Raw genomic sequence first — 27179 nt, forward strand, 5'->3', positions numbered from 1 at the left:
TCTGCGCCTGAGCACTTCTGAAGAACAACATGACTGACTGAATGCTGCAAAGCTGACAAATCATTCGAGTTCACATTCTGTATCTTTCTTTTTATGAAGTTTCATTTGATATTCGAACAGAATCACCTACGATAGTTATTGGTTGTACCAGAGATCGTACATCGGAATATTGTATCTGGTCTATACAACGATATATGGCCTCTGGTTGTACTTCTTGGTTCACAGCACCCTTAGAACTCTTTATTCTCCAGAAACCGCCAACGGCGGTACATGAGATAAAGGTACAAACATTTGCATAATATACAAGACAACAGGTTTACATAATTGTAAAATATAAGATAGTGATAATATTTCATTTTTTAAATGCGTTAAATATATTATTCAGTAATTTAGAAGGGCCTTTAAGGTCACTTATGCTGGTAGTAGACAAGAGCTTTTTAAAAACGCCGGGGAGTAGGTGGATGGGTGACTGCGCTCGACAAACTCGCCTCTCAGCCGCCCTAGAGATTTGGCTCTGTCCAACCAACAATATCACACGTTGAAGGTGAAATGGAGTGCTTCGCTGATAGGACTGCGTGTACGAGCGTGTATGTGTGGCTGCTCGTACTAACCCAGGCTTATTTCATAGTGCTAGCTCACAGAGATACCATGCCGCGGTAAAGCAAGAACTACATTATACTGACTCCGAGCTGACCAGTCCTTATTGTGCCCATTAATGCCGAGCGCCAGACAGGGACCTACGAGTGCCATATTTTAACGTCTTTTGATATGACGCGACAGGGGATCGAACCTGCGACCTTCCGTTCTCCGGGCGGGCGATCTAACCACAACATCACGGAGGCTGTCACACAGATCAAAGGAAGGATTGCTGTCTCCACGGGTGTTTGTATTCATAGAGTACCTCCGTTGAACCAGCAGTGAACGGATACCTGGCTGGAGGATTTGGATAAACCAAAACCTTGCACCGGAATTCATTGGTTTTACATCCGTTTTCGACTCTCTGTGCACATGCGCTGGCCAGTGTCCATGTTCTCACGCTCTACACATGCGCACAGCGAGTTGAAAAGAAAGTAATGTGAAACCACCAAATAGCAAATTGGGTTGTACCTACGAAATATTCATGAACAGTAGTTCAGAACATTTACGTTACAAGAGCGGTGTTATATTACCTACATTTGTAGGTTAACAGTGTGAGGAAATGACACGTGCGTCAATGAATATTTTATGCCTAAGAAAATCATATAAAAATGATATTTAGACGAGCATATCAGAAACACATGGTAACAAATAACCCCCTTCAAGAAAAAAAAATCGAAAAGAAACTTAACTCCACGATCATAACAAAGAACAAGCAAACGTCCAGTTGACACTATGGAGGATAACCCAATACCACAAATGGATGATGTTTTTATTTCAAATTCGCATTATGCCCTGTGTAGCAGCGAATCAACAGCCCGTACCACCCCCGGGGGTATCGTTTCGTCAACTGCCCCTGTCCCTTGGGGACGAGAGGGAAAGGTCACGCAATTAGCGAATGAGACCGTCCCACACGCCTCGCACGTTCGTCCCGTGCAGTGGTCATATTTAAATAACTACTGACACCGCCTCTATGAAGGTGTCGCCACCCAAGATCGGGCGATAATATCGCGTTACCACAGTGGGGTGGGTGAATTGAGCTCTTACGGTGGTGGTGACAAAATCTAATCAGTGCTAATGGAAGCCATTATTTTTAAAGATTAGTCTTGCCTTTTGTTTACTAATTTTAAACATCCCGAGCGACTGTGACATCTTAGCGAAGAAAGATGGCGGGATGATGCGGCATTTAATAAATGTCAAAATAGGGCGGGGAGAGGGGCTGCATGCGCGACCGTTGTGTGGAACACTGGAACCGACAAGACGGGTAGGAATGGGAGTCACTTGGGACTTGTCTAGTCGAATGTTTGGATTTTTACAATAAAACCCAAAGCGCTGAACAAATAAATTCGTCTGTAACATACCCGGTCCTCGCCGCTTTTTTCAGCTGAACTTGGTACAATTTCATTTAGGTATTAACTTCTCTGAGTGGCATTTTAGAAGTTGGGGAGTACTTTATGAATAGCAATTAGCATAAAGTTATCCTTAAAGTTTGTTCAATATATGTTTTCTGCCATACTTCGAGATGCCACATATTTAGTAATGAAGCGGGTGCATGGGTTGCAGGAAGAGTGTAACATGGAAAACGAAACGCACTTCTGTGAAAAGAGGAATTGGAAGAGATTAATGAGGGCAGAATATTAAAGTAAATCGTAAATTGGTTTATAGCTGTGGGCGAATTGTCTTGAGACATAAGAGTGGTAGTTGAGTGTTGTTCAACGCCGCATGAAGGAGAAGTGCATCTGTAGTTTATTAGGGCTAATGAATTATTTTAAGAGTACTGGAGAGACTCGTGAATACTTCTGGAAGATTGATACAGATACTGCAATAGACCGATCCAGTCAGGGCCGATAAGCCCCGCCCACTTTTCACGTTTAGGGGACAACCTCTGACAATGGCGTCACCGCCGGGGAAACGTACGTACATTGAGAACGGTGTTGATGAATTCTGCTTGTGTTACTTTGGTATCCGTAGTTTATGAATGATATTTAAAGAGGAAAGTGTGAGTGGCATAATTCGAAGCACATCGCTTCGGAAGTTTCGTTTGACCCCGGAAATAAGTCTGACAAATCCACAATGCGCGCCCGGCCTGCTGATTGGCCGAAATTGACGCATGCGCCAGCTTTGATTGAGAGACTGGATCGGTCTATTAATTAACCTCTTGTCGATAATTACTTATGTAACCCGTGGAACCTGATAGCGGATTACTTGGGTATTTCGTGGACCCTCAAAGGGGGTAACTCATGGGTCATACTGGGAGAGTGAAGAAAGGAGTATGTCGAGACCGTATGTAAGTCCGCTACACACAGCAAACCGAGAAAGACAGCGTCCGAGTTGGACAGAGTGCACAGTACTGGGTGAACTGATACGTCACTGTAGAAGATTACGGGGAAAGCTCATGGGTCATAATTGACGATTATCGGGGCAATACTTTGTTCGTTGTACATGGTTACTTGAGTAACTCGTGGGTAATGACAGACAATCACTGGGATAACTCGTGGGTAATGACAGACAATTACAGGGATAACTCGTGGGTAATGACAGACAATTACAGGGATAACTCGTGGGTAATGACTCACAATTACTGGGATAACTCGTGGGTAATGACAGACAATTACTGGGATAACTCGTGGGTAATGACAGACAATTACTGGGATAACTCGTGGGTCTTGATGGAGTGAGTGAGTGAGTTGTAGTTTTACGTTTTACGTCATGGGGAGGTGATTAATGCAGTAATCCGAGGGTCATAATACACGATTACCGGTTTAACGGGTGGGTCATGATAAATTCGTGGGTCATGACAGACAATTACCGGGGTAACCCGTGGTCAGGACTAGGCGTACAAAGGATGAATACTATACGATTATATGGATAATACTAAGGATTACTGGAGTATATCGTGCGTATTTCTTGACGACGAAATGCATTACTCGTGTGAATTTCCAAATTGATTACTGTGCTGTCTCTGGTGTAGTTCTAGTACAGTAGTAACACATAGGTACTTTATGCTGAGTATGCAGTATTACAGCAACACATTAGCTCTCCCATATGGCTCGGTCACAACGTGAATAACAATTTCTTTGACGACGGCGTTGATGATGATGACGATGATGACGATGACAAACGTACCTGCAATTTTCAACGGATATTCGAAACAAAGAAGACACGCATATGTTCCTTCAAACTCATGTTTTGGGGAATGTAAACATAGAGACAAGTGTAGTGTGAACATGTATAAGATATCGGAATGATATATCTAGATGAAATGGTTTAAATCTTTTAAAAGCGTACAAAATCCATTATGTTTCTAGCCAATAACATCGGACATTGTAAATTTCCAATAAACTTCAATTCAAATCCTTTAAAATCCCACAATTGGAGCATCACTACAGTATCTTATGAGTGTGACAACAAGCACGTGTTACTCAACCTAGTGTATGAATGTGTAACGGAGAAATTATCCAATTCAAGTACATGAATAAAACATGTTTCCTCGTCTAACCACTCATATTGTCACCAAAGCCTGCCGACCAATGTCTACCATATGTGAACCTGTTGGTTGTATTGAGAAAAATGATTGATCGTCGATCCTGTATACAAACATGTAATAGTATTTTGCTCTCAATGCCCTATTTGTTAACTCCAACAAATATTATATTATTCATGGGTGTATTCACAAATCTTGATTTAAAGAGTTTACTTGTGGCTAAGGTGGGGCATATAATCTTGCCGTTGTCATCGCCGCTAAAATTTACGTCTGTGAAAGTCAATAAACAGATATTCCCAAGGTTCGAGATCGAAGGGAGCGCGCGACTGTATTCTTGTGGGCTAGTTTTTATCAGACAATGTGACAGAGAGCTCGTGCTTCACTATCTCGTTACTAGGTGCGTGGGTTTGTTGTTAGCCTTGCCCTCCCAAGTCTAGATTCGCAAATCTTTGATTCCGGCTACATGGTAGGAGAGTGTTCGTCAAACACGTTGGCGTTTACGACGGGCGCGTGTTGCACACGTGACTGGAGCGCGCTACTGTTGTCAATTACCTGCGCGAATCCGATGCGCGGAAACAAGAGAAACGACGTTCTTGGACGAAATCAAAGCGAACCATTGTTCCGTTGATATCGTGCAGTTTTCCTTCAACGGTTTCCCCCCTTTGTTAGTAACTGTCTTTTTTTATATGGATTCGGGCATTTCCTAAGTGTCTTACACAGGCTGGTTCTGCCGACGTCTCTCATAGAAATTTCCGGCTAGTGATTTAGTCAGGTAATTTGAAAATATTGACACATGCAAAAATTAGCTTTAATTTTCGTTTCATTGAGAAGTGAGAGACTCGTCTGGTGACAGAGACAAATAGCAGTAATACAGCTAAAAATCGTAATAACTGCCATATTTCATATTTAAGTCCACATAGCTCAACAGTTATAAAATGTCCTTTAATTTGGTTTCTAATATTTCTTTTTGACAGTTTTACTACATCAATAAAATGTGTTTATTGTCTTAGTGGTCACTGTATTTTGAAATGATGAGAATCAATTCTTTGCAAATTTATCAGACAGAAAACATAACTTTTCCAGTTGAAAGATCAATGAGTTCAGTTTTACGCGGGTTTTATCAATATTCCAGTACTATCACGTCGGGGAACACCAAATATGAGCTTAACATATTGAACCCATATGGGAAATTGAACCCGTGGCTTCCGCGTGACGAGCGAACGCTGTAATCAGTAGGTTTCCAGGCTTACCTATTTCTAGAGGAATAGATCAGTTAACAAAATATGTCTAAGTTGATGTTCCGATCTTCGGGACCTAGGTGTGATCTTGCTGACTTTGTGATACAACTGATATTACTGGTTTGAGATGTTAGTGATATATAACTTACATCATGGACTTGAGACATTTGTTATTCAACTGTGATAACACTGACTCGAGATCTTAGTGATACCCGTGAAGATCAGGGTTAAAATTGATCTTCAGTAACCTATGTTTGTGGTAATAGGCGACTTCGTTGACAAATGTCACCGTAACCCAAATGTGCATATCGATGCGCGTGCTGTTGATTAATGGATTGTCTAATCCAGACTCAGTTATTTACAGACCGCTGTCATATAGCTGGAATACTGCTAACTCTGACGCAAAGTAAACTCACTCACTCACTCACTCACTCACTCACTCACTCACTCACTCATCGCGATAACCGACATAACTGATTTGATATCTCCGTGATAAAACTGTCATATCTATGTCTTGAGCCCCTCGTTATACAATTGTGATATTACCAACGTGCGATCTTGGTAATTTAACCGAGGCCTTTGCAGTTTAACTCTATATCAGAACTCCGAGCAAGAGACCAGTGGAACTCTGCAAAGAACTTTTGCGAAGAGCAGCATGAATAAAATCAGTTTTCGCATTTGAAATGACAAACACTAAAAGAATAATTATCCATTTGCTTTTGCTGTGATCAAACAAAATATGCTGTGTTTCGGCAATAAGTCATTCATTTAGAGCAACTTGTGAAACTTTCCAGTTGTGTCAAACATACTAACAATATACTAATTTCATAACGCTTCTACTTTATATAAATTTCCCTTGGCATATAATTTACTCATGGAGTGGGATCAAAACCCAGATGGGACGTAACACCAGTTGAAGTTGTCAACTCTTAGTTTTGGGGGACGAGGAGGACTGTTATTTCTTATGTCACCAAAATTTTAGATTTCACTTTCATTCTTGACGTGTGTTGTGAAAGATATTGCGTCCAGGTACACGACCTTTTATGTGGAGCCCTCGAGACAGAGCTTCTCCACATCTTGCAATAGTCTGATATGAACATCCCGCATTATAGAAAGACTGGCTGGTTGCCGGGACCCTTGTCGCCACGCGGAAGTGACTGGGCTACCGTCTAGTAGGTGATAGTTCCACGGTTATAAGCATTTAATTGCCTTGTCCGTCTGAGACTATCTGGAAATCAGGCAGGACTGGACTGTCATGGCGTTGTTATGACTCTGTGACAATTTCGAGAGTGATTCCATTTGTTCGCTTAGCAACATATTGCTCGCTCCACGCGCCAGAGTGGACTGCAAACACTCTTATCAGAAATTTATCATTTTATGATCCTCTCCCACACTCCATCTTTGACTCACCAGAGCGAGGCTGTAAGATCACGTGATTCTATCAAGTCAGAGGCAACCCGCACGGCACGATTTTATCAGCTCATGTTCACAAATCATAGCACCTTAAAGGCGAAAACGATTATACTTTCGTATTTTCTCTAATGATATTATTGTCATCTATTACCACTGTAAGGAACCGAGCCTCAAGAACCAGTCGGACGTAGTTACGATAAGCTAAGCTTCTCAGCATAGCCTAGCAAAATTGTTCCAGAATCACCAGGACGGAGGACACCTGAATGGGCTCACCAAACTGCACCCATTCGGGGAATCGAATGCGGATCTAGAGTGTAGAGCGAACACTTAAACCGCTAGGCTACCCCCACCTCCCAGTAAAGCATACGTTTCCAGGATTAACAGCACCACACACGTGCTCAAGGGTTTCACCGAATCAGTAAACGACCCCTCCATGTGATCAGACATCCGTCGATTAACATAAACACATCGATTAACATAAACACATCGATTAACATAAACACATCGATTATCATAAACACGTCGATTAACACGAACACATCGATTAACATAAACACATCGATTAACATAAACACATCGATTATCATAAACACGTGGATTAACATAAACCCAATTCACTCACTTATTTGACTTGTGGACGTTTAACTCTAGAATGAATTAAGATACCTTAGCATCTTTCTAAGCAAAAACAAGGAACGTTGTCTTGACTGTGGTGTTCTGTGGTCACGATACAATTATGCTTGAATGTGTTTATCCACTGGCATAATCAGCCAAAACGTTAAACATATATTTTCACAACACTGTACTTTTTAAGACATCAAGTATATCCAGAAACAATTGCTCTTGTAAATTACTTCCCAGCTAATTATGTTAATTATTTTGTTGTCTTTGTAACACTGCGTGTGTGCGCGTGTTTGTGTGTGTTTGTGTTTGTGTGGGTGTGCGTGTGTGCGTGTGTGCGTGTGTGCGTGCGTGCGCACATGTCAGCTTCATAATTCATTCCTGCCAGACAAGAATACAACAATCCGATTTACAACAAATCGTTCTCACAGAGTATGGTAAAAATACTAATAAAAAAGATGACTCTTTGCAGTGAGTGAATAAGTGAATTAGGTTTTGTGCCGCTTTAGTAAGCAATACAAAGGCGAGGGACACCTGCAGTGGGGTTCACATGTCGGAACCGATCCCGCATCTTCGGTGTGATGGGCGAACGCTTTAAACACAAGGCCATCCCACAGCCCAACTCTATTTGTAAAACTTGAAGTAAAAGTAATATGTTGAAATAGTATCAGAACATATTATTTCTCTCAAAAACGCCCATGAATTGTTTTAAAAATATCTGCAAAGGCTTTTCGTATTTTGGTCTCAGTTCCAGTTGGCAGCAATGCATGTCGTAGGAGGTGACTTAATGGATCCAGAGGTCGGACACAGTCATGTGTTTAATATAGTGTCATCGTATCTGTACTGTTTGGAGCGTCGCTCGAAATATCAGTCATAAAATTAATAATGGTAAAATTTATATAGTGCCTGAATCCAAGGTTAAGGTTGCGTTAAGGCGCTTGGTCAAAATGCCCCCCTGAAAAGATCTGTCTTTAGTTCTTTTTTTCTGTCATACTGGATATATAGTGTTGCAGAAATTCTGCATAGTTCCACTGATGTTCGTTCCCTTTTCGTATAGCAAGATAAATAGAAAGTATGGTCTCTGGTAGAAAAGTTGTAAATGCAAGACCCGAATCCTACAGTGAATGAGTGAGTGACTGAGTGAGAGAGTGAGAAAGGGTGGTTTTACGCCGTTTTAGTAATATTCCAGCAATATCTTGACAAGAGACACCCGGAATTGGCTTCATATAATGTACCAATGTAGGGAATCGAACACGGCTCTTCAGCGCGAGCAGCGAACGTTTCAACCATTAAGCTACCCCATCGGTCTCCTAAGCAAAGGCGCCATCAAAATTTCAAAAGAGTATAACACGCCTTACTATAAAAGTGCTCTGTGCAATTGTGCAACTGCAAGAAAAACGCTTTGTATGATCTCGTATCTACCATACAACATATTTCCATAATCTCGACAGTGTCAGTTCTCTGTTATATCACCCCTGTTTCATGAGTATGAATGTTCTCATCTACACAACCTTAGAGCTTCGTTCAGTCGTGCTTTGCATTAATACGCTGCTTGATATCACTTTGCAATGTTAGTAATTGTATTAATATCAATAATAACGCTATGCCTGATTTTACCTCCAGGATATAAGAACTCTGCATAATTCCACATTACAATATCAATAGACTGGTTTATCCCGTCTTAAGCAAGGCGACCCATGAAGGTCCCGGGGTAGAATAGGCCTTCAGCAACCCATGCTTGCCATAAAAGGTGACTCTGCTTGTCGTAAGAGGCGACTAACGGGATCACGGGATCACGGGATCGGGTGGTCAGGCTCTCTGACTTGGTTGACACATGTCATCGATTCCCTATTACGTAGATAGATGCTCATGCTGTTGATCACAGGACATTTGTCAAGTGCAACAATATTATATATGTGTGCTTTGCTTGACAGAATATTGTGTTTGACCATGACCACCTTTCACATCTCCTTGAGTGATATGACACGCTGCCCCGGAACTACTTTAAGTCAATGATACTCAATGGGAAAAACTCATTAAAAACTCCAAGTAATTTTAAGAATATAACAGTTAATATAGTGTAAGTAAGATATTTATGTCATTTGGTAAACATGACATTATTTAATTTATTAATGCATCACTCGTCTATTCACTCAAACACTTGCAGGTCTGGGCTAGAACAGACCTTCAGCAACCCATGCTTGCCATAAAAGGCGACTATGCTTGTCGTAAGAGGCGACTAACGGGATCGGGTGGTCAGGCACGCTGAGTAGTTTGACAACATGTCGTCGGTTCCAAGCTGCACAGCTCATGCTCTTGATCACTGGATTGTCTGGTCCAGACTCGATTATTTACAGACCGCCGCCATATAGCTGGAATATTTCTGAGTGCGGCGTAAAACTGAACTCACTCACTATTCAGTCAAATATCAAGTTTCTTGAACAAATTAAGCAAGATGACGATTTGGATTTTTTTGTGTGTGCGCTTTAACGAGTATTGCGATTAATGCGTATTTTGTACACTGACCCACCAGACCAGGCAATATTTTAAAAAAGCGGGCGATTTAAACGAAATATATAAAAACCCGAAGAGGTGCTGGAGTTCCATGATCATATTTTCGTAGGAATTTTTAATTCGAAAAGGAGAAGGAGCTAAACTACGGACTGGTTTGGTTGGTATTAACAACGTGACAAGACATTACAAATATTCACCACATACTTGCATAATCAGTGTCATGTATGACTTATACCTCTTAACCCCTTCTCGCGAATGGTCCTTATCAGGTATTGGCTTACAAGTGCAATTGTCCACCCTCTCGTGTCGAAAACAGATAAGGCCATCACGTGCCAATCCATTGACATCTGTCAAGCGTTAATGTCTACTACAGCCATACAATGACCTGTGAAAGCGAACGCTTCTCGTGGTGTTTATCTGAATCAGTATTGTTTTCGATGGTAAAAACCAGTCAGGTAAACTTTAGAGTAAACATCTAAGAACATTGTTCGAAACTCAGTTTTACCTTTTCACCCATAAAATATATTATTCATACGAACAAAGCATTGGTGACCTTTCGAGATTACTCGCAAATCAATTATGATTGCCTCAAGTCGTCAAATGGTTGTGACAATATTTGACCCACTGCAACCATAAAACTGACCACTGACCCCGCGCTATGATTGGCTGATGACAAACCCTTCACGTGACCAGCTGTCTCTTAAATAGAGTTATAACGATAAATAACTGTTGACAGACATTTCAAACGTGCTTTAGTATACGATGCAATAGAAGATGAAAGATGCTTGTTACCTTGACACCTACTTGAGACTTGAATGTCCAGAAGGCCACATGGCAGAGCATCTAATTTATCATTTTACTCGGGCTGGCAAATTGATTCAGTCATCAACGTGTGGCGTATTTGGGTGGCCAGATTGTGGATTAATCGTTTCTAATGTCGATGTAAGTGGAAACACACTGAAAACTCGAAAGTAGCTGTTTTAAATAAAAGATCGTTTGCGCTAGAGATTGCGTGGGTATTTGGAAAGCTGTGTGCTGGTACATTCGAACTAGGAAATATAATATTTCATCAATGAAAAGTCTTCATTCGGACAAAAATTTGCGTTTTACCAATTTGGTAGTTGCATTTTTACGCTTGTAGACCAAATATCGACTTATATCTTATCCTAGCGATACGTTGACAGTAACACCATTACTTTAAGTAGACTTAAGGTCGTCATAACGGTGAGACCGCTTTGTGCAGGTGGGCCTAGTTACCCAACAACCCGTATTTATCGCAAGACGCGTATCTGAGCGCCGATGCTCGATGACCAAGCCTTGTCTTGGACACTTGGACGCCTCTAACGTCAACTGCGTTGTCTTGTGTTGTCGCGATTTCTTACAACCGACTGATTAGAGCTGGAACATTGCCGGCAATTCTACTCCCTCAGTCAGTTGTTTGTACTGTTATGAATTAATTATTTGAGATCAGTACATTCCATATTCTGTTAAGAAGTGATTATGTGAGATCAATACATCGCATCCTTGATTATAAATTAATCATTTGAGATCAGCACATCTCGTTTTATGAATTAATTATTTGAGATATGTCCATTTCGTACTTTATAACGAATTACTTATTTGAGATCAGTACATTCCGTACCTTATTGTGAATCAGTTATTCGCAATCAGTAAATCCGTATTCTGCTATGAATTCATTATTTGAGATCAGTACATCGCATCCTTGATAGGAAAATTCATTATTTTAGATCAGTATAGCTGATCAGTATAACGAATTAATAATTTGAGATCTGTCCATTCCGTACTTACTGTGAACTAGTTGTGTGAGATCAGTATATCCCGGACTATATCACGGATTACTTTTTTAGATCTGTATTTTCCGTACTTTATTACGTAAGAATTATTTCAGACTATCATTTTAGATCAGTACATACCATACTTTATAACGAATATTTATTTGAGATTAGTGTATCTTTGTTCGCATACTTTATTGCGTATAAATTATTTGTGATCAGTATATCCTACACTTTATTGCAAGTTAGTAAATATTAGGGGTCACACGGATAATATTTTGGTAATTGGGCCATATCACTAGGAGCATATTTTCATAGCGTTGAGGTTGCTCTCCTCTTCGGAGGACTGAGCGAGTTAGTTCGGTCTTACGACGCACTGAGTATACTGTCAGTTGGATAGCAGGGATAGTATTGGAAGAGAACCCAACAAAGAACCAAGTCTGCGCTGCTAGTGATTCAGTCTTCAATGACGCGCTGTGAAGTGAAGGCAGTAAACTATGACATCATAACCCGTCACTGTAGAAACTTGTCACAGACGAATTCAATATCACTTTCGACCCGTTTGTTGTGACACTACCATTAACATTTTCTTTTGTGGTGAAGTAATTACTGTCGACCTGGATTCCTTGAACAACGAATTGCGTGGTTAAAAGAAGATACAAGGCACATAAATAATTACATTCATATAGAGAAACTTGCAACTATCTAAAGAAAAAAATTGAAAAAAAAACTTCTACAGTCCTCAGTTGCTGCTCAGTTAGTCTTAGACACGGCTTGACAAAACAAGATAAAATATTTTAAGACTGCCTTAAGATAATAATCGAGAGAAAATGGAAGAAGAAAGCACAGGCGATTTGGGTTGGTTGTAAGTATGTTCGGAGATATCAATAAAGAAGGAAGTAGTTACACCCATATGTGTAATAACAAGATCTGTAGTTACACCCATATGTGTAATAACAAGATCTGTAGTTACACCCATATGTGTAATAACAAGATCTGTAGTTACACCCATATGTGTAATAACAAGATCTGTAGTTACACCCATATGTGTAATAACAAGATCTGTAGTTACACCCATATGTGTAATAACAAGATCTGTAGTTACACCCATATGTGTAATAACAAGATCTGTGCCACCTTAATGTATTTCATTGCGGCGTCAAACAACATGCAATAACTGAGGCTTTCTTTGTTGGTTACAGGATACAATATCGTTCAATAATTAAGTATTCTGCAGAACCTGTTTAACAAACATATACAAGTTCAATTCTTTCATTTACACATTTTCTCAAAAATGGCTTTAATCTGATAATGAAAATCTTACTGATATGTTATAGAACTGATTTTCTTCCACGTTTCCTCATTGATTTTAATCAGCTCCTCACTCATACACCGAACAGATACTGGTATTTCAGGTGAGATCATATATGGTAAGGACACAACTGCGAATCTATTTATCCCCATGTACTTTAAAGGAGACTCGTCTCTGGATATTTGGCTGTCACTGTTAATATCAGTCAAGTACTTCAAAAGCCTTTGTCTGCAATTGCCAGGTGACTGAGAAAATGTAAATGGCAATGAACTTTGAGTTACGGGCAATTAAAAGAATCTTTTTGGCAAATAAGTTTTATTAATGTGAGAGATAGGGACGAATGTCGCAGTTTGTGGATCTTTGCTCTTTTCCACAGAAACTCGACATTTTAACACAGCAGACAGCTCACCTTCATAACATTTCCTTACAACAGTTTCATAACAGTTATTGAAGATGGATTGTTGTTTTTTTAAAGAATTATTTTTATTTTATGAAGAATGAAAATATTGTATGTTATCGAACCCTACCGTTCTAATCTGAGTGTTTAATCACTCTGAGTATGTTCATGATATCTATCAGCAGTTGTGTATTATATGTAAAAAGTGACTTTACTTTTAAAACATCAAAATATTAGAAATACAAATAGATAAAACAAAACAAGTGTTTGTATTTTTTTAAATGAAAGTTTAAATACAAAGATGAAAAACAATCATAAAAGTATTTTCGCCACTACCACTTCGTATTTAGCTAAACGAAAAGCAACATTCTGTCTTACCAGTACAAAACGTACCAATTCATTTGTCATAGACTTCACTCACCGCGTGAATTGTTGACTATTTATAAAAAAATGGCAACAAAGAATTACTTTTGAAATAATACAACGCAAAAATAACTGTCACAGCCGAGAGTCGGTTATGAGATAACACAATACAAGATGTAACTATTTCCGTGGCAAATATGATTATAACGGTTCTTGTATGAGATTGTCGTGTGTTGAGCGGTAATTAGGTGCTGTTTCTCGCCAGATGCGAGATTTGATTAAAAGATCGCACAAGAAACTTCGATCCTTCGTATTTGCCAGGTTAGCACTATCTTTCGACGCGACCTTATGAAATTGATGTGGCCTCCTCTCGTACGTGCGGTGTTATATGTACATCACAATACCAGTCGGCTCTAATGCACGTCGGAGGCAATCGGGACAAACAAAAGAGGAACCATCACGCCATCTGCGATACTTTGAGCGCGATTTCGCTCGCGCAGTAGCGCGCCACCTTACATGTGGACAGATGGCACGGTGACTACCAGCGGGACAGTCACCTCGAATAAAACACGTTGTTGCAGGTTCTCCCTACTCTCTGCAATTAGATATAATGGCTTGAATGAATTACTGGGCGAATAATCTCTGTGTCTATTCACCTCGGGTAAGTAATACTATCCCATTCACCGCTGTTTAGCCAAGCGGATGGGCGTGTTGGGAGGGGTGAGTAAGGTTTGGGGAGGGGAGGGTGAGGATAGGATAGAGGGGTTCAGTCCTGGGAAGGAAAGGGTGTCTGTTTCGGGACGAGAGGGGTAAAGTTGAGGTAGAGAGAGAGAAAGGTTGAGCAGGGAACGATGGAGATTCGGCCAAGAGAGAGAGAAAGGATTGACTGAAAGGATAGGGTTTGGATCTTGAAATAAAACTTGGTTCATGGTGAACAGGGAAGGGTGGGAAAGTGTGATTTATGAATGGGGAGGTAAGGATGAGTTTCGGATCAGGTTGGGAAAGGGTGTGTGTATGAGTGAGCAGAGCAGGATGGGTGTCGGAGAGGTTTGGAAAAGGGTGGGGTTTAGGGGTGAGCAGAGAATGATGGGTGTCGGACAAAGGTGGGAAAGGGTGTGTTTAGGAATGGAGAGAGCAGGATGGGTGTCGGACAATAGTGGGAAAGGGTGTATTTTAGGGGTGAGCAGGGAAGGATGGGTGTCAGACAGTAGTGTGTTTAGGAGTTGGCAGAGATAGATGGGTGTGGGACAAGGGTGGGAAAGGGTTTGTTTAGGAGTGAGCTGAGAAGGATGAGTGTCGACAATGGTGTGTTTAGGAGTTGGCAGAGAAGGATGGATGTCGGACAGGGATGGAAAAGGTGGGCTAAGGGTTATTCAGGGAAGGAATGTGTCTCTTTGCCAGGCTGAGAAGGATGGGTAAAATATGTGAAGCCGATTTCTGGTGTCCCCTACCTTGATATTGCTGGTATTTTGTTACAACCTCACAGGTTCACTCTCTCTCTCTGAAAAGCCCTTTCCGGCAATGAAAAGAAGCTCGGCAGAGTTAACTCCCTTACACGACAACACCGTTTCTGGGAAGGCCCGATATCCACCCATGGCGCCTCGTGGCTATGTCTGGGGCTGTGTTCCAAACTTTCCAGTATATTGCTGATGCTATTTTTACCATCGGAATTATGGTACAGTATGACTAAACATAATTAGAGGACATATTAAAATTTAAAGTAGAATCATTCTTGAAAGCTGCGTTAACCGAAGTAATTCACAGATTTGTACATACGAGATTATTGAGTGCTCCAGCCAAAGCAAGAAAAGGGCAGTAAAAGTTATGTTACATAGTACAACGGTATATGTAATGCTCTCTATTGCTGCAGCATTCAACACTTGGTACCTGCAGCACAGGTGCAAAATTCTATGTGTGTCCTCCTCCAAATACCTCACCCTATAAAGAGAACGTCCATCGCATTATCGTTTCACATCATGTTCTTGTCTCAATTATGTTGTCTCAGACTCAGTTATATTTACAGACTGCTGCTGCATAGCTGGAATATTGCTGAACGCGGCATAAAACTAAAGTCACTCACTCACTTGTTAAAATTCTTGAAAACACACTCCACCTCATCCAGCTGTGAGTTTTGTTCTCCATCTTATGAGTGAGTGTGGTTTTACGCCTTTACGATATTCAAGCGGAGACACCAGAAATGTAACCATGAATCGAACACGGGTCTATGGTGTGCCGACCGAACATCAGACGCTGAAGATAAATGTATGCTTGCATTTGTCAGGGAACCACTTCAACCCACCAAACCATTCTTGCGAAACGGTAAGATCTAAAGATTTTACGACCGCTTCTGTTATTTTGTAAATGGCAAAAATACGTTCAACACAAACTGATATAAAACGTTTGTTACTGTTGATTATGTGCCTGACACTGAGAGTGAGGGTTGGATTCAACCCAGCTAAAGTACTAGCATATGTATTTTCTTAGACAGCGTACTCCCAAATAAACGTTTGACTACTTTCTAAAACAGCATTTTGTATTTCTAGCTTTTTGTAGTGGGACCACCTTAGTCGCCCATTACAAACAAGGTAACTGAAGACCCGGATCTTCACGATTCCCAATCCTTTTGAAAGAGGAGACTAACGGGATCGGATGGTCAGGCTCGTTCACCAGCGAGGCTATTCTCGAAACGTTCGTAACCTTACGAACTTCGGAAGCCCATTCTTATGATATTGGCTACGACCAAGTTACGAATTCTTAGGGCTACGAACGTTTGGAGAATAAGGTTGATGCTACATCATGTCATAGTATCCTAGGTGGATGTCCATGACGTCAATCAGTGAATTGTCTGGTCCATGTTGTTTACAGACGGACGCAATACAGCTGGGAAATTGCCGTTACACAGCAAACAAACAAACGAACCATTCTTTGTAAATGAAGAGCGCACAATACTCTCATATAGAGTATTACGCAGACAGAGCCCATTCCAGTGCTGCAGCATGTTATACATTTGTTTCATTTTAAGCTGTGCAGGGAGCGGCGGGGATGTCTAGTGATTAAAAGATTCGCTCGTCACGTCGAAGACCCGGGTTGTTGAATGAGCAAATATAATACAGAGCAGGAAAACAGTTTCTTTTACACTCGTTCGTAAGAAACCCACTTGAGAAACGTGGAATGGTGATGTCCCAATGGTGAAGACGGACTACTTACCTGATTGAAATTCATTTGAAGTTTACTCTCCCTATTTTTCGAGCCAAACAGGGTAGCGTAGTTAAAGCGTGTTGATCCCTCATCACGCTGCACAGTGTGTGAAACTCCCGCTGGCATAATGCTGGAATATTGCTAAAATCGGCGCCAAACATCTTCACACCTTCTCAGATTAACTTCTTGTAAATTTCGCGATTGTATCGTACACCGCTATGCAGGATAACTAAGAAACACCTCACCCCTAAAAAAAACACCCAAAACCAAAACCAAAACAAAACAAAACAAAAACAAACAATTAAATGCGGGCTTTCGACGTGACGTGCGACCTGCTTTAACCACTGCGATATAGTATCGCCATCTCTCTCTTATCTCTCTCTCTCATCTCTCTCATCTCTCTCTCACCCCTATCTCATCTCTCTCACCCCTCTCTAATTTCTCTCATCCCTCTCTCACCTCTCTCATCTCCCTCTCATCTCTATCTCATCCCTCTCTCATCTCTATCTCATTCCTCTCTCATCCCTCTCTCATCTCGCTCTCATCTCTCTCTCTCATCCCTCTCTCGTCTCTCCCTCATCTCGCTCTCATCCCTCTCTCATCTCTCTCCCTCTCATCTCTCTCTCATTCCTCTCTCATATCTCTCTCATCTCTGTCTCATCCCTCTCTCATCTCTCTCATTCCTCTCTCATCTCTCTTTCATCTCTCATCTCTCTCTCTCATCTCTCGTCTCTCGGCGACACCAGCAAATATCTCAAGCGTTTACAAACGCGTCTGACCCGCAAGTAATCTAAGTCTACGTTGGGGCATCGACGTTTCAGAGTGTTTCATTAATCCCTTTGATTCTATCTAGCTTGCACCTTGGTTATTCACTTGATGAAGCACAGATGTTGCTTAATGTGCGGCGTGTCACTTCTGGGGTGAGTAGTGATAGGGAAGGCAAGGGAGGTCACTCAGGCAAAAACGTCGCGGTTTGTATTACTACGCCACTACGACAAGATATGAAACCTGAATATATTCGATTCTCAAGTGGTTCGGGTTTATGGTGATAAAGAAACATATACATGTAATAGAATTCGTGTCTGTCGCTGTCGGTTTGTTACATACCATCTAAAACAGCTCGTTGTCAGGTCAATGGTATCTAACAGACAGTCATGTAGTAATGTCTGTAACATACAGAGTACAGGATACAGTTAACTAGCCATGTAGATGTCAGTAAACACGTCTTTAATATGTCGGACTGATTTCTGCCATGTAGGGGGCGGTGGGGTAGCCTAGTGGACAAAGCGTTCGCTCGTCCCGCCGAAGACCAGGGTTCGATTCTCCACATGGGTACTGTGTGTGAAGCCTGTGTCTGGTGTCCTCCGCCGTGATATTGCTGCAATATTGCTAAATTTGGCACAAACAAAACTCACTCCGCTGTTTGGTATAAGATTTTAAAAAATAAAATTAATCATAATTATGCATATATTCCAAAACTATTTTACATTAGGTTACTGATTTTGATCGTCATGGTGATCGCTTGGCTAATTCTATACGAACACATTTCAAAATGTCTGAATTAACAAGGAACTTATTTTGACCTCTCTGTTCAAGTCCGGGATACATGCGTTATAACAGTCCTACCCAAGATTAGATGCCGTGTGTAACAGATGTTCTTCATTATCTGAGAGTCAATCTGTCCAGAGGCTTGTCAGAATATAATGCGTATATACTCAGAGGAACAAATTAAGGAATTCATTTACTGTGGGCGGAAATCTGAGACTAAATAAAGGAACACTGCCATGAAGTGGTGTTCCCTTATTTGTTTTCCTCAGTATAATTCATTATCTACCCTATCGCCATACCTACAGTCATTCGCTATGTTAATGAGCGAGTGAGAGTTGCACTGCCAACTTCATGTATTGCACAGAGGTCATGCGTAATGGAAATCGGATATAATATCTGCAGCAAACACATCTCTGTGTCATTAATTTTCCATATCCCATTGTTTATACATTTAGGCGGGAGCTAAAACTTACCTATATGTGATCATCACGAGAAGGGGGCGGTGGGGTAGCCTAGTGGTTAAAGCGTTCGCACGTCACGCCGACGACCCGGGTTCGATTCCCCACATGGGTACAATGTGTGAAGCCCATTTTCTGGTGTCCCCCGCCGTGATATTGCTGGAATATTGCTACAAGCGGCGAAAAACTAAACTCACTCATTCATTACGAGAAGAAAAATGGAAGAATAGGTCTTTAACAACCCATTCTTGCCACAAAAGGCGACTACAATGTCATAAGAGGCGACTAGCAAGATCGGGTGGTTACTGGTCAGGCTCGCTGACAGGGCTGACACGTGTCATCGTATCCCATTTGCTCATGCTGTTGATCACTGGATTGTCTGGTCCAGACCCGTTTATTTACATACCATATAGCTGGAATGATCGCTGAGGGGGCGTAAAACCTAACTTCAATGACTCACTCATGGCTGGGAAGGCTAAAATCGCGACGTTTCTCGATTCATTGAGCGGCACAAGCAATGCAGTGTCATGGCCGATTGAACATAGCGCAGCACACACAATTTACAAGGAAAATAGGATTTATGTCAACACTCTGCTATCATGTCGCATAGAAAAATATCAATAAATAATTGACACATTTTCAGGTTTATTATTCATATATGCATTCTTTAATTTAACACGAATAATCTTGTTTTACAAAACGTATTTACGCGCTCGACAGATTCATCCGCTCCCTTCCACACAATTGTATTTTCATTGGTTAACACTTAGGGAATTTGCATTTGTTTTCTGTTATGTGTTTTGAAGCGTAAATCCCACCAATGTGGTGGTTTCGTGTAAATAACCGATTGTTTTCCAGTGAAGAATAGTATCCTTATCAACACTGTGATAAGAAGAACACAGGTGTAAGTCACGCAAGTGTAGTTCTGCATTTAGTCTCCTTTCTCAGGTGTATTGAAATAGTTGTCCGCCGTAATGGTGAAGTTTACTCAAACGAATATGTTAATACTTGTGGCTATGCCTCAGAGGTCCGTCCATGGTGCGTCCTTGAACATATTCAGGCGTCATGAAAAGTTATGCTTTTAAACGTCTTTAGAGTAGACCCATTTACAGCCTGAGATTAGAAAAGGGAAAGTATGATTGTACGGATACCTTTTATACGGAATCCTTTCAGGAGCACTGTTTTTTCTCTTTCTTTCGTTTCTCCTGTATGGTGGAAAATCAAAATCCATTTTTAGTTAAGAAGTTTAAATTAAAAATCTCAACTAAACATCCTGAAGTTTCAGATTAGTATCTTGCAACATCAAAAACGTAAGAACACTAATGGCTCAGAAATATCTTTTTGTGATGAAAATAAAAGCAAAGCAATTTTAGAAACAGTTTAAACATTTAACATCGTTCGAAAACTACAAAATTAACGTGTGCCGCAATTTGGTAACATGATCCAAAGAATCCTGTTGACGGGCTGCCTGGCACCAATGCTAATTACTAATGTATACAGGATTACTTTTGTTTGACAATCAAATCACAGGACCAGCTTTCCTTCTCGAGTCATCGTGAGCATTTATGAGATGAATGCTGACAAATATAACAGGGAATGGTCTAGACCGACAGGTACTTCGTGTTATGCATATTATTCGAGACGCCGGCATTCGACTCACAGGGAATACTGTATCTTCAGTGTCAGTAGTGACAGTGAAGAACCCTCTCTTATAGTCTCACACCTACACTCATTACCCAATACTTGCTCTTTAAGGAAATATGAGTGAGTGAGTGAGTTTGATCTAAATATGATAATGCATTTGACTTCTTTTGGATGCATTTAAAGGCTGACGCACTTAGGAAGGATAATACTATTTATCTTACCACACTCATCAACGGCATTTTCTGATTGGTTATGCGCTCTTCTATTATTTTCAATGTACCCCACTTACAAGCGAGGTGCATTTCAATGTACCCCGCTGCCAATGGCAACTCATTGGCTACTTCGTGTTAGTACTTCTTTATCTTGAATAACACTGAAGCACGCACTATGCACGGAAATTACCGATGTTTTGCAAATGCAAATCGATGTATGTGAGATAACTCTAAATTTCTTTTTCTTGTGTCATCTGCAAAATCTAACGACGGCTACGAAAAAATTTGCCTCGCAATCCAATTAGTAAATTTTGACAAAGCGTTCAAATGTAGTCCCTGTGAATATTAAGAAGGAGAATTACACCGTGGCGGTTTTACTGCGACAATACCTTCGGGGAAAAACAGAAAGATGCAAGGTTCAAATCCCTTTACCCATGCCTCAAACAGTTCAAGCTTAACATTGAGATGTTCGGTAAGATAAATACGTTGTTCACTACTCCTTCTGGGCCGACGAGTTGAAGGAACATAAACAAACATCAAGGGTATATCAACCTCTGCCCCCTCATGACCAGTGAACAGCTTATATTGTATGCACATTACAACTGGATCCAGTTTCGGCGCGTGTTCATATCAGCACGAGAACCCACACTGATCCGTGTAGTCTTATCCTTCTTTAAAGTGATGTGGATGGAAATCATGAACTGTCCTATAATACCTAAAATGCGCCTTGCGAAGACCGATATTGCAGTGTGAACTATCAAAGTGTATCATGTTAGGACGATGGTAGAAGTTACAGTTGTCAGATAATGTCACCCACGTACAGAGAGGCCGTTCCCTGCAGTAGATCATGAGCAACACTTAGAAACTTCTTGTTCTGCCATGCGCGACAGGCACAACACATGGAACAGGCTTCCCATTGACAGTTTAATAGTTCCATAGAGGCTTTGTTAGATCATCTTAACATTCATATATGTGATCAATAGTCTTAATATACTAGAAATCAGTAGAACGTTCTGTCGAACAAGACATCACACGAAAGACATCCTCGGTGTCACTTCACTTATGCAGTTGTTTCCCAATCTCGTGGTTTCACTTTCTCATTTCCTGAGTTCCTGAGTGCCGGACACAATGCCATACGGTCGTAAGTGGTAGATGTAAAACTCCAGATCGTACATTTTCTGTGGGGGCACGTAGTGGAAGGATATGGCGTAGTCGGAGATGCTGTCTATTCCCTGAAATACATCATTTGTGAGATCTTTTGAATTACTAAGCTAATGAATACTTACATGTTGACTTTCATTCTACCTAAAAGTCTAGAATTCATTATTGTACTGCTGAGAAGCAGTGTATGCATACAGTACGTACATTTTCAATAAGTTTCCAAACATTCTGCAGTCAGTAGTCTAGCTTCCAATACAATGAATCACCTGACACACTGAACCATTGGACTGACCCTGAATGATTGTATGTAAGATGCTTTTGCTATTAAAATGTACACCCATCCAGTAATTAAAACTGACTGTAGTTGTTATTGTTTAACACGGTCGTTTTTAACATGCTGACTTACGCAGATGTTGTGAAATACCTTACAAATTACGTTGCAAAATTATTTGCGGTTGTTTTGTTCAGCTAGCTGAGCTGATCGGTTTTTCATTTCTGCTTTAAGACCAGACTAAGCACACATGCACATGTAATACATGAATATGACTTAGTTACGTTTATAACACAATGTACAGTTATTGTAGAAGTCAGTGAGACAATATTTGGTTTTGTGTAACCAGTATGTTATGATTAATCTCTGAGCATGACTCTTTACTTTCCTTCCCTGTGTAGAAAACTGAGCTGTATGTAATTGATGTGTTTTGGCCGCTTCAAAGCAGGATCATGTAGGTTTCCATTGCCAATGCTGACTGCATGATTTACCTGACCAACTGCTAAAGAGTATTTGACAGAGTGCCAAAGTAAAATCTCTGATTATGATGAGATAAATACAGATGTCCTGAGATAAATATAACAGTTTGTGCTTGGCTTACCTTCTTAGCAGCACCATTTGCATCGTACTTGTAAAACCATTTTGGGTATTTGCCCGCCAGGTATGTCTCAGGCCGAAAACAGTGGAACCTGCTCCTCCCAAGAGCGTCCGTTGCGTTGACTGTTCTCACCCCCAGGTTCTCCATACATCTGCCGAACGCTACATCTTCGCCACTACCATCACGCCTGCACAGTTTGGGATCGTGTCCCTTCTCACCATATCTCCTCAACGCCTCCTTACTTAGCACATATCCCGCTCCTCCGCTGTTGAACCCTTGTTTGAGCTTTAAATGATGGCCCAAAAATACAGGTTCGGATTTGTTCTGGGACGTCAGAAAGTAACGGAGATTTTCCAAGATAACATATGTGTCATCGTCAGCTTTCATGAACCAGTCAGCATCATCAAAGTGGTTTTCGTAGATGTAGCGGAAAGCTTGCATCGTTTTGGCTGTCAGATGCTTCCGGCCCTCTGACACGTTTAATCCGATTGTAGGGAACTTTGGATCTGTCACCGAGCTCATGAAGAGGACTTTGTTGCAGCGCCTACTCCACGTGTCACGAACCACACGTGCTTTAACATCCAGGTTTTTTGGTGACGTCATAATCCAGCAGAGTACTCGCTCCTTTTGATATGGTGACTTCGACATGGCATCGTTATCTATTCAAATAAAACGGGAATTGTCTTTGAGCTATTTCGATAAACAATTTCAAACAGTAACAGTGCTTGAGGGAGTGGTTGAGTGGCTGGTTGAATGAGTTGTTTAGGGAGTGGTTGAGTAAGTCGTTAATTGGTTGCGTAGTTGGTTGGTTGGTAGGGTGTGTGTGTGAGTGAGTGAGTGAGTGAGTGATAAACGCAACTGACTGTAATTTCTGATGAAATAGGTTTGATTGCACCTGATTTGCTTACACTTACAGAAGTTGAAACAACCGCCACAGGAGCTACTAACCTTTTGTCTCACCGTCGCCACATTGACTCTTGAACGAAGCTTACAGTGATTAACGTAACGGTGGAATTGAGTTACTTGTTACCTTTCAATGTATAAAACCATGAATTGATAGGTACGTAAAGGTAATGATCAATGTATTGTTAAACCGGCTTGTATAACAGCCAGCAGAAAACAAAACACACTCATTTAACGCAATTACTAACGAGTAAACGAATGAAATATTTCAAATTACAATAACACTATCGGTAATTATGCCTTAAGTAAATAACAAACCTCATGTAGATGAACATTGATTAAACAAACAGAGTTTTTAAATATCTTTTCTCTGTTTTGGTATCATATGTATATTGACATCCCAGTTATGTTTCTAGATATGTCAGTCAGCTCGTCACTATGATTTCATAATAACCTTGACCGTCTCTGACGCCATGACATTGTCGACATCTGATTCAAAGCAACGTTAAACCACGCTGACACTGTGTTACTTTGTGAGACCCACCTTTATGAATACCGCTTCGTGTCCAGGTGGGACACCAGGTAAAAGTAACCCGAAAGTGACTCAAGACGCGTCTTCCTTACACACATGTAACATACAGAAAGATGGTACATTGGTAAAAGTGTTCTCTGCACAAAGTAGCATCCCTTTGACTTAGAGGATCCGCTGATCGTTGTCTCTGATCAGATAATTGCTATATCACCATCTTCATGAATTTCAAACGGACAGTAATAAAGATACCTAACCGACGTTATTTCACGGTTTTATTACATGCTAAGTGATGGCACACACCGATGTACCTGAAATTGTGTTCACAGTGATGTTAAAGCAAATCTTCTCAAAGATTACGATGTAATTATACATAACTATAGTCTCAGATGGGAACTAACCTTTATGGAGATGCAAATCCTCAAATCTGATATTTCCAGACAAGTATTGTCCCACCAACTTCTGAAATTCTTCGTGTAGGTGGTTTTTCGGTTGACTCATCTCTTTTGCATGGACAGCTTGTGATTTAATAGTGTTCACAATAGACGAGACAAAGTGAAAGTCGGAATGTTCCGTTTTAAATAGCACAACACAAATGGACACCAATGAAAACCCGACAGTTAAACTTAACACGACAGTAGCTGTTTTTTTCTCCGGAAGGAATGTAGCCATATTTCATTTATTCCGTTGGTTTTCCATCCATGTAACTCCCTCTGTAACTTGTTTGCTCTCCAGTATGCTGAAATGATGAAGTGTTTGAAACCTGATTTTTAACCGCAATGTGGATAGAGACTTTCAGGTGTGCAACACCTTTCTCACACTTAATAACCGATCGCTTAAAGATGCTGAAAGGGACAAAAATATATCAGTCCTGTGGTCATTTGTAAAGAGATGATATATTTATGAATGATTGCTAGATTTCAGCAAAATTATTCACCTGCATGTATTTCTTGACTACCGTCCGCAGTGTTTTGCTATGAAGACAAGCGTTTCGAACTTTCCGTCCGTGTAGCGTATCCGTATGGACAAGCGTGGATGCAATCTGTAGACATTTTCCTGGCAGGTGCGTCTCAACAAGTAACAGATGTTCACTGAACCGCTAGAGCCAAACTGTTGTCTGGCTTATCATATCTGAATGCACCATTAAATGTATTTAACTGCCATTGGAGAGCAAGTCTTTAGGTAAATGTTGGTAGGCTAATATTATGTTTCGACAGAAATATTTTGGCATATGTCACAAGATACACACAGAATAAATTTACTTTATGCCACCCATTGATTCTCTGTGTCGTATGTTCTCTATACATGATGGGGTGGGCTTAGGGGAGAGTGGAATAGAGTTGTGTATCCACAACTGATGCTAATAATTGTTTTCCCTACCGACCGATCCATGTTCAGAATTGTACGATGACAGGTATTAATCAAAGTTACTGAGCTTGACCACTCATTCACATGTGAATACGTCACTCATTCACTCAGATCCTAATCTCTCATTTCTGTACTGCCAGAATCGATCGGATATAATTTCATTGACTCATTAGCACATATTACATCACATTGTCACTACTATTTCGCCCTGAAATTTTCTCATTCACTCATTTATGAAGTTTTCAGTCGCGGATTCCTCAATACACCAGAAAAAAACTATGTTTTTACCCTAATACACACATATATTTTGAGGATTACGTACATCAGTGTTGTATACAGTAGGTTGATAAAACTGTAATGAGAAACAGCCTCAATAGCGTCTTGCACTGGTTCAACTGGTGGAACTGTTGACTGCTGCTCTGACCGGTGTAATCGAAGTGGAACGAAAACCTGACACCCGGAAACACGTGCACATGACACATGATAAGTTACGATGTGTTCGCGAGTTTGATATGGAGATTTATCATCTACTCGAGTTAAATAGCACACGAAAACGAAGAACTCGGAGACATGATAAATCTTCAGATCAAATTCTCGAACAAATGGTATCTCGACGAGTGCCCTCACCAAGTGCTCTAAATATAGATGGAGAGAAAAACTGAGACAATAAAAATGGCGGTTCATTGTGTTGGTATATGTAACGACAAAACCTTACGGATGAGCAGCTTGTCGAGAACGATACAAGAAGCTGTGGCGAAATACGCAGTCAAACCGTAAACTTTTAATGGAACATAAAGACATAATTGTTTCCAAGCATTTGCAATACTTGCGTGTAATAAAGAAATAAACATATTTGCTCAGTATATTGTGTTGATTCAATTCGTTGGGATTGTACCTGTTCCCAAATCGAGTGTGCTAAAACAATTCATGTGTGAAACGCACGGGGAAAATGAACTTCTCGATATTTATCAGACAACCTGTCTCCCTCATGTTTCAAGTGGATCGTTCTGTGGGGCGTTCCCAAGTATGCAACTTGGGGTCATTTGTCAGATCATGGATCATCTTATATGCGTTTACCAGTAAGTCTCTTGACTGAAACAGTATGGACACATGTAATTTGCTCTCAATATCACACCGAATTTCTGATGTACACCTGGCGGGAGGAATGATTTTACTATGGATTACAATATTCTGACAAGCCTCTTAGCAGGCTGACCCCGACGTTAGTATTGTTTATTACCCATACGGGCGATCACGAGAAGATTCCGTCTGATATCTTTTTGATATGTGCACAGTGTGCAGTTCAGTGTTTCTCGGTGTCAGCTAAGCAAATATTGGCTGACGGAACTACTTTTCATGAATCACGTTCAGTGACAACTTTTTTCTATGTCACAGATAATTAGAACGTGCTGTACTCACACAACCCGATATTTGAAAAAGAATATGTAAAGGTTAAAGAATATGAATAGAATTACGTTTTTATAAGATATTATTTTGCAATAATTTTGCGTTATAAAT

The 27179-nt window shown here is 40.7% G+C and overlaps 1 protein-coding gene across 1 annotated transcript; it reads right to left on the reverse strand.

Annotated features, from left to right (window-relative positions):
* Window positions 1–21928: 21928 nt before the first annotated feature.
* Window positions 21929–24965, reverse strand: LOC137255498 (glycoprotein-N-acetylgalactosamine 3-beta-galactosyltransferase 1-like). The gene is made up of 3 exons (XM_067792934.1): window positions 24695–24965; window positions 22865–23520; window positions 21929–22063 (listed from the first exon to the last, which is right to left on the reverse strand). The coding sequence occupies exons 1-3, from the start codon at window positions 24963–24965 to the stop codon at window positions 21929–21931; spliced, it is 1062 nt and encodes a 353-aa protein (XP_067649035.1).
* Between the last annotated feature and the right edge of the window lie 2214 nt (window positions 24966–27179).

The sequence above is a fragment of the Haliotis asinina genome, chromosome 11, assembly GCF_037392515.1.
Source record: "Haliotis asinina isolate JCU_RB_2024 chromosome 11, JCU_Hal_asi_v2, whole genome shotgun sequence".
In the NCBI taxonomy this organism is placed as follows: domain Eukaryota; kingdom Metazoa; phylum Mollusca; class Gastropoda; order Lepetellida; family Haliotidae; genus Haliotis; species Haliotis asinina.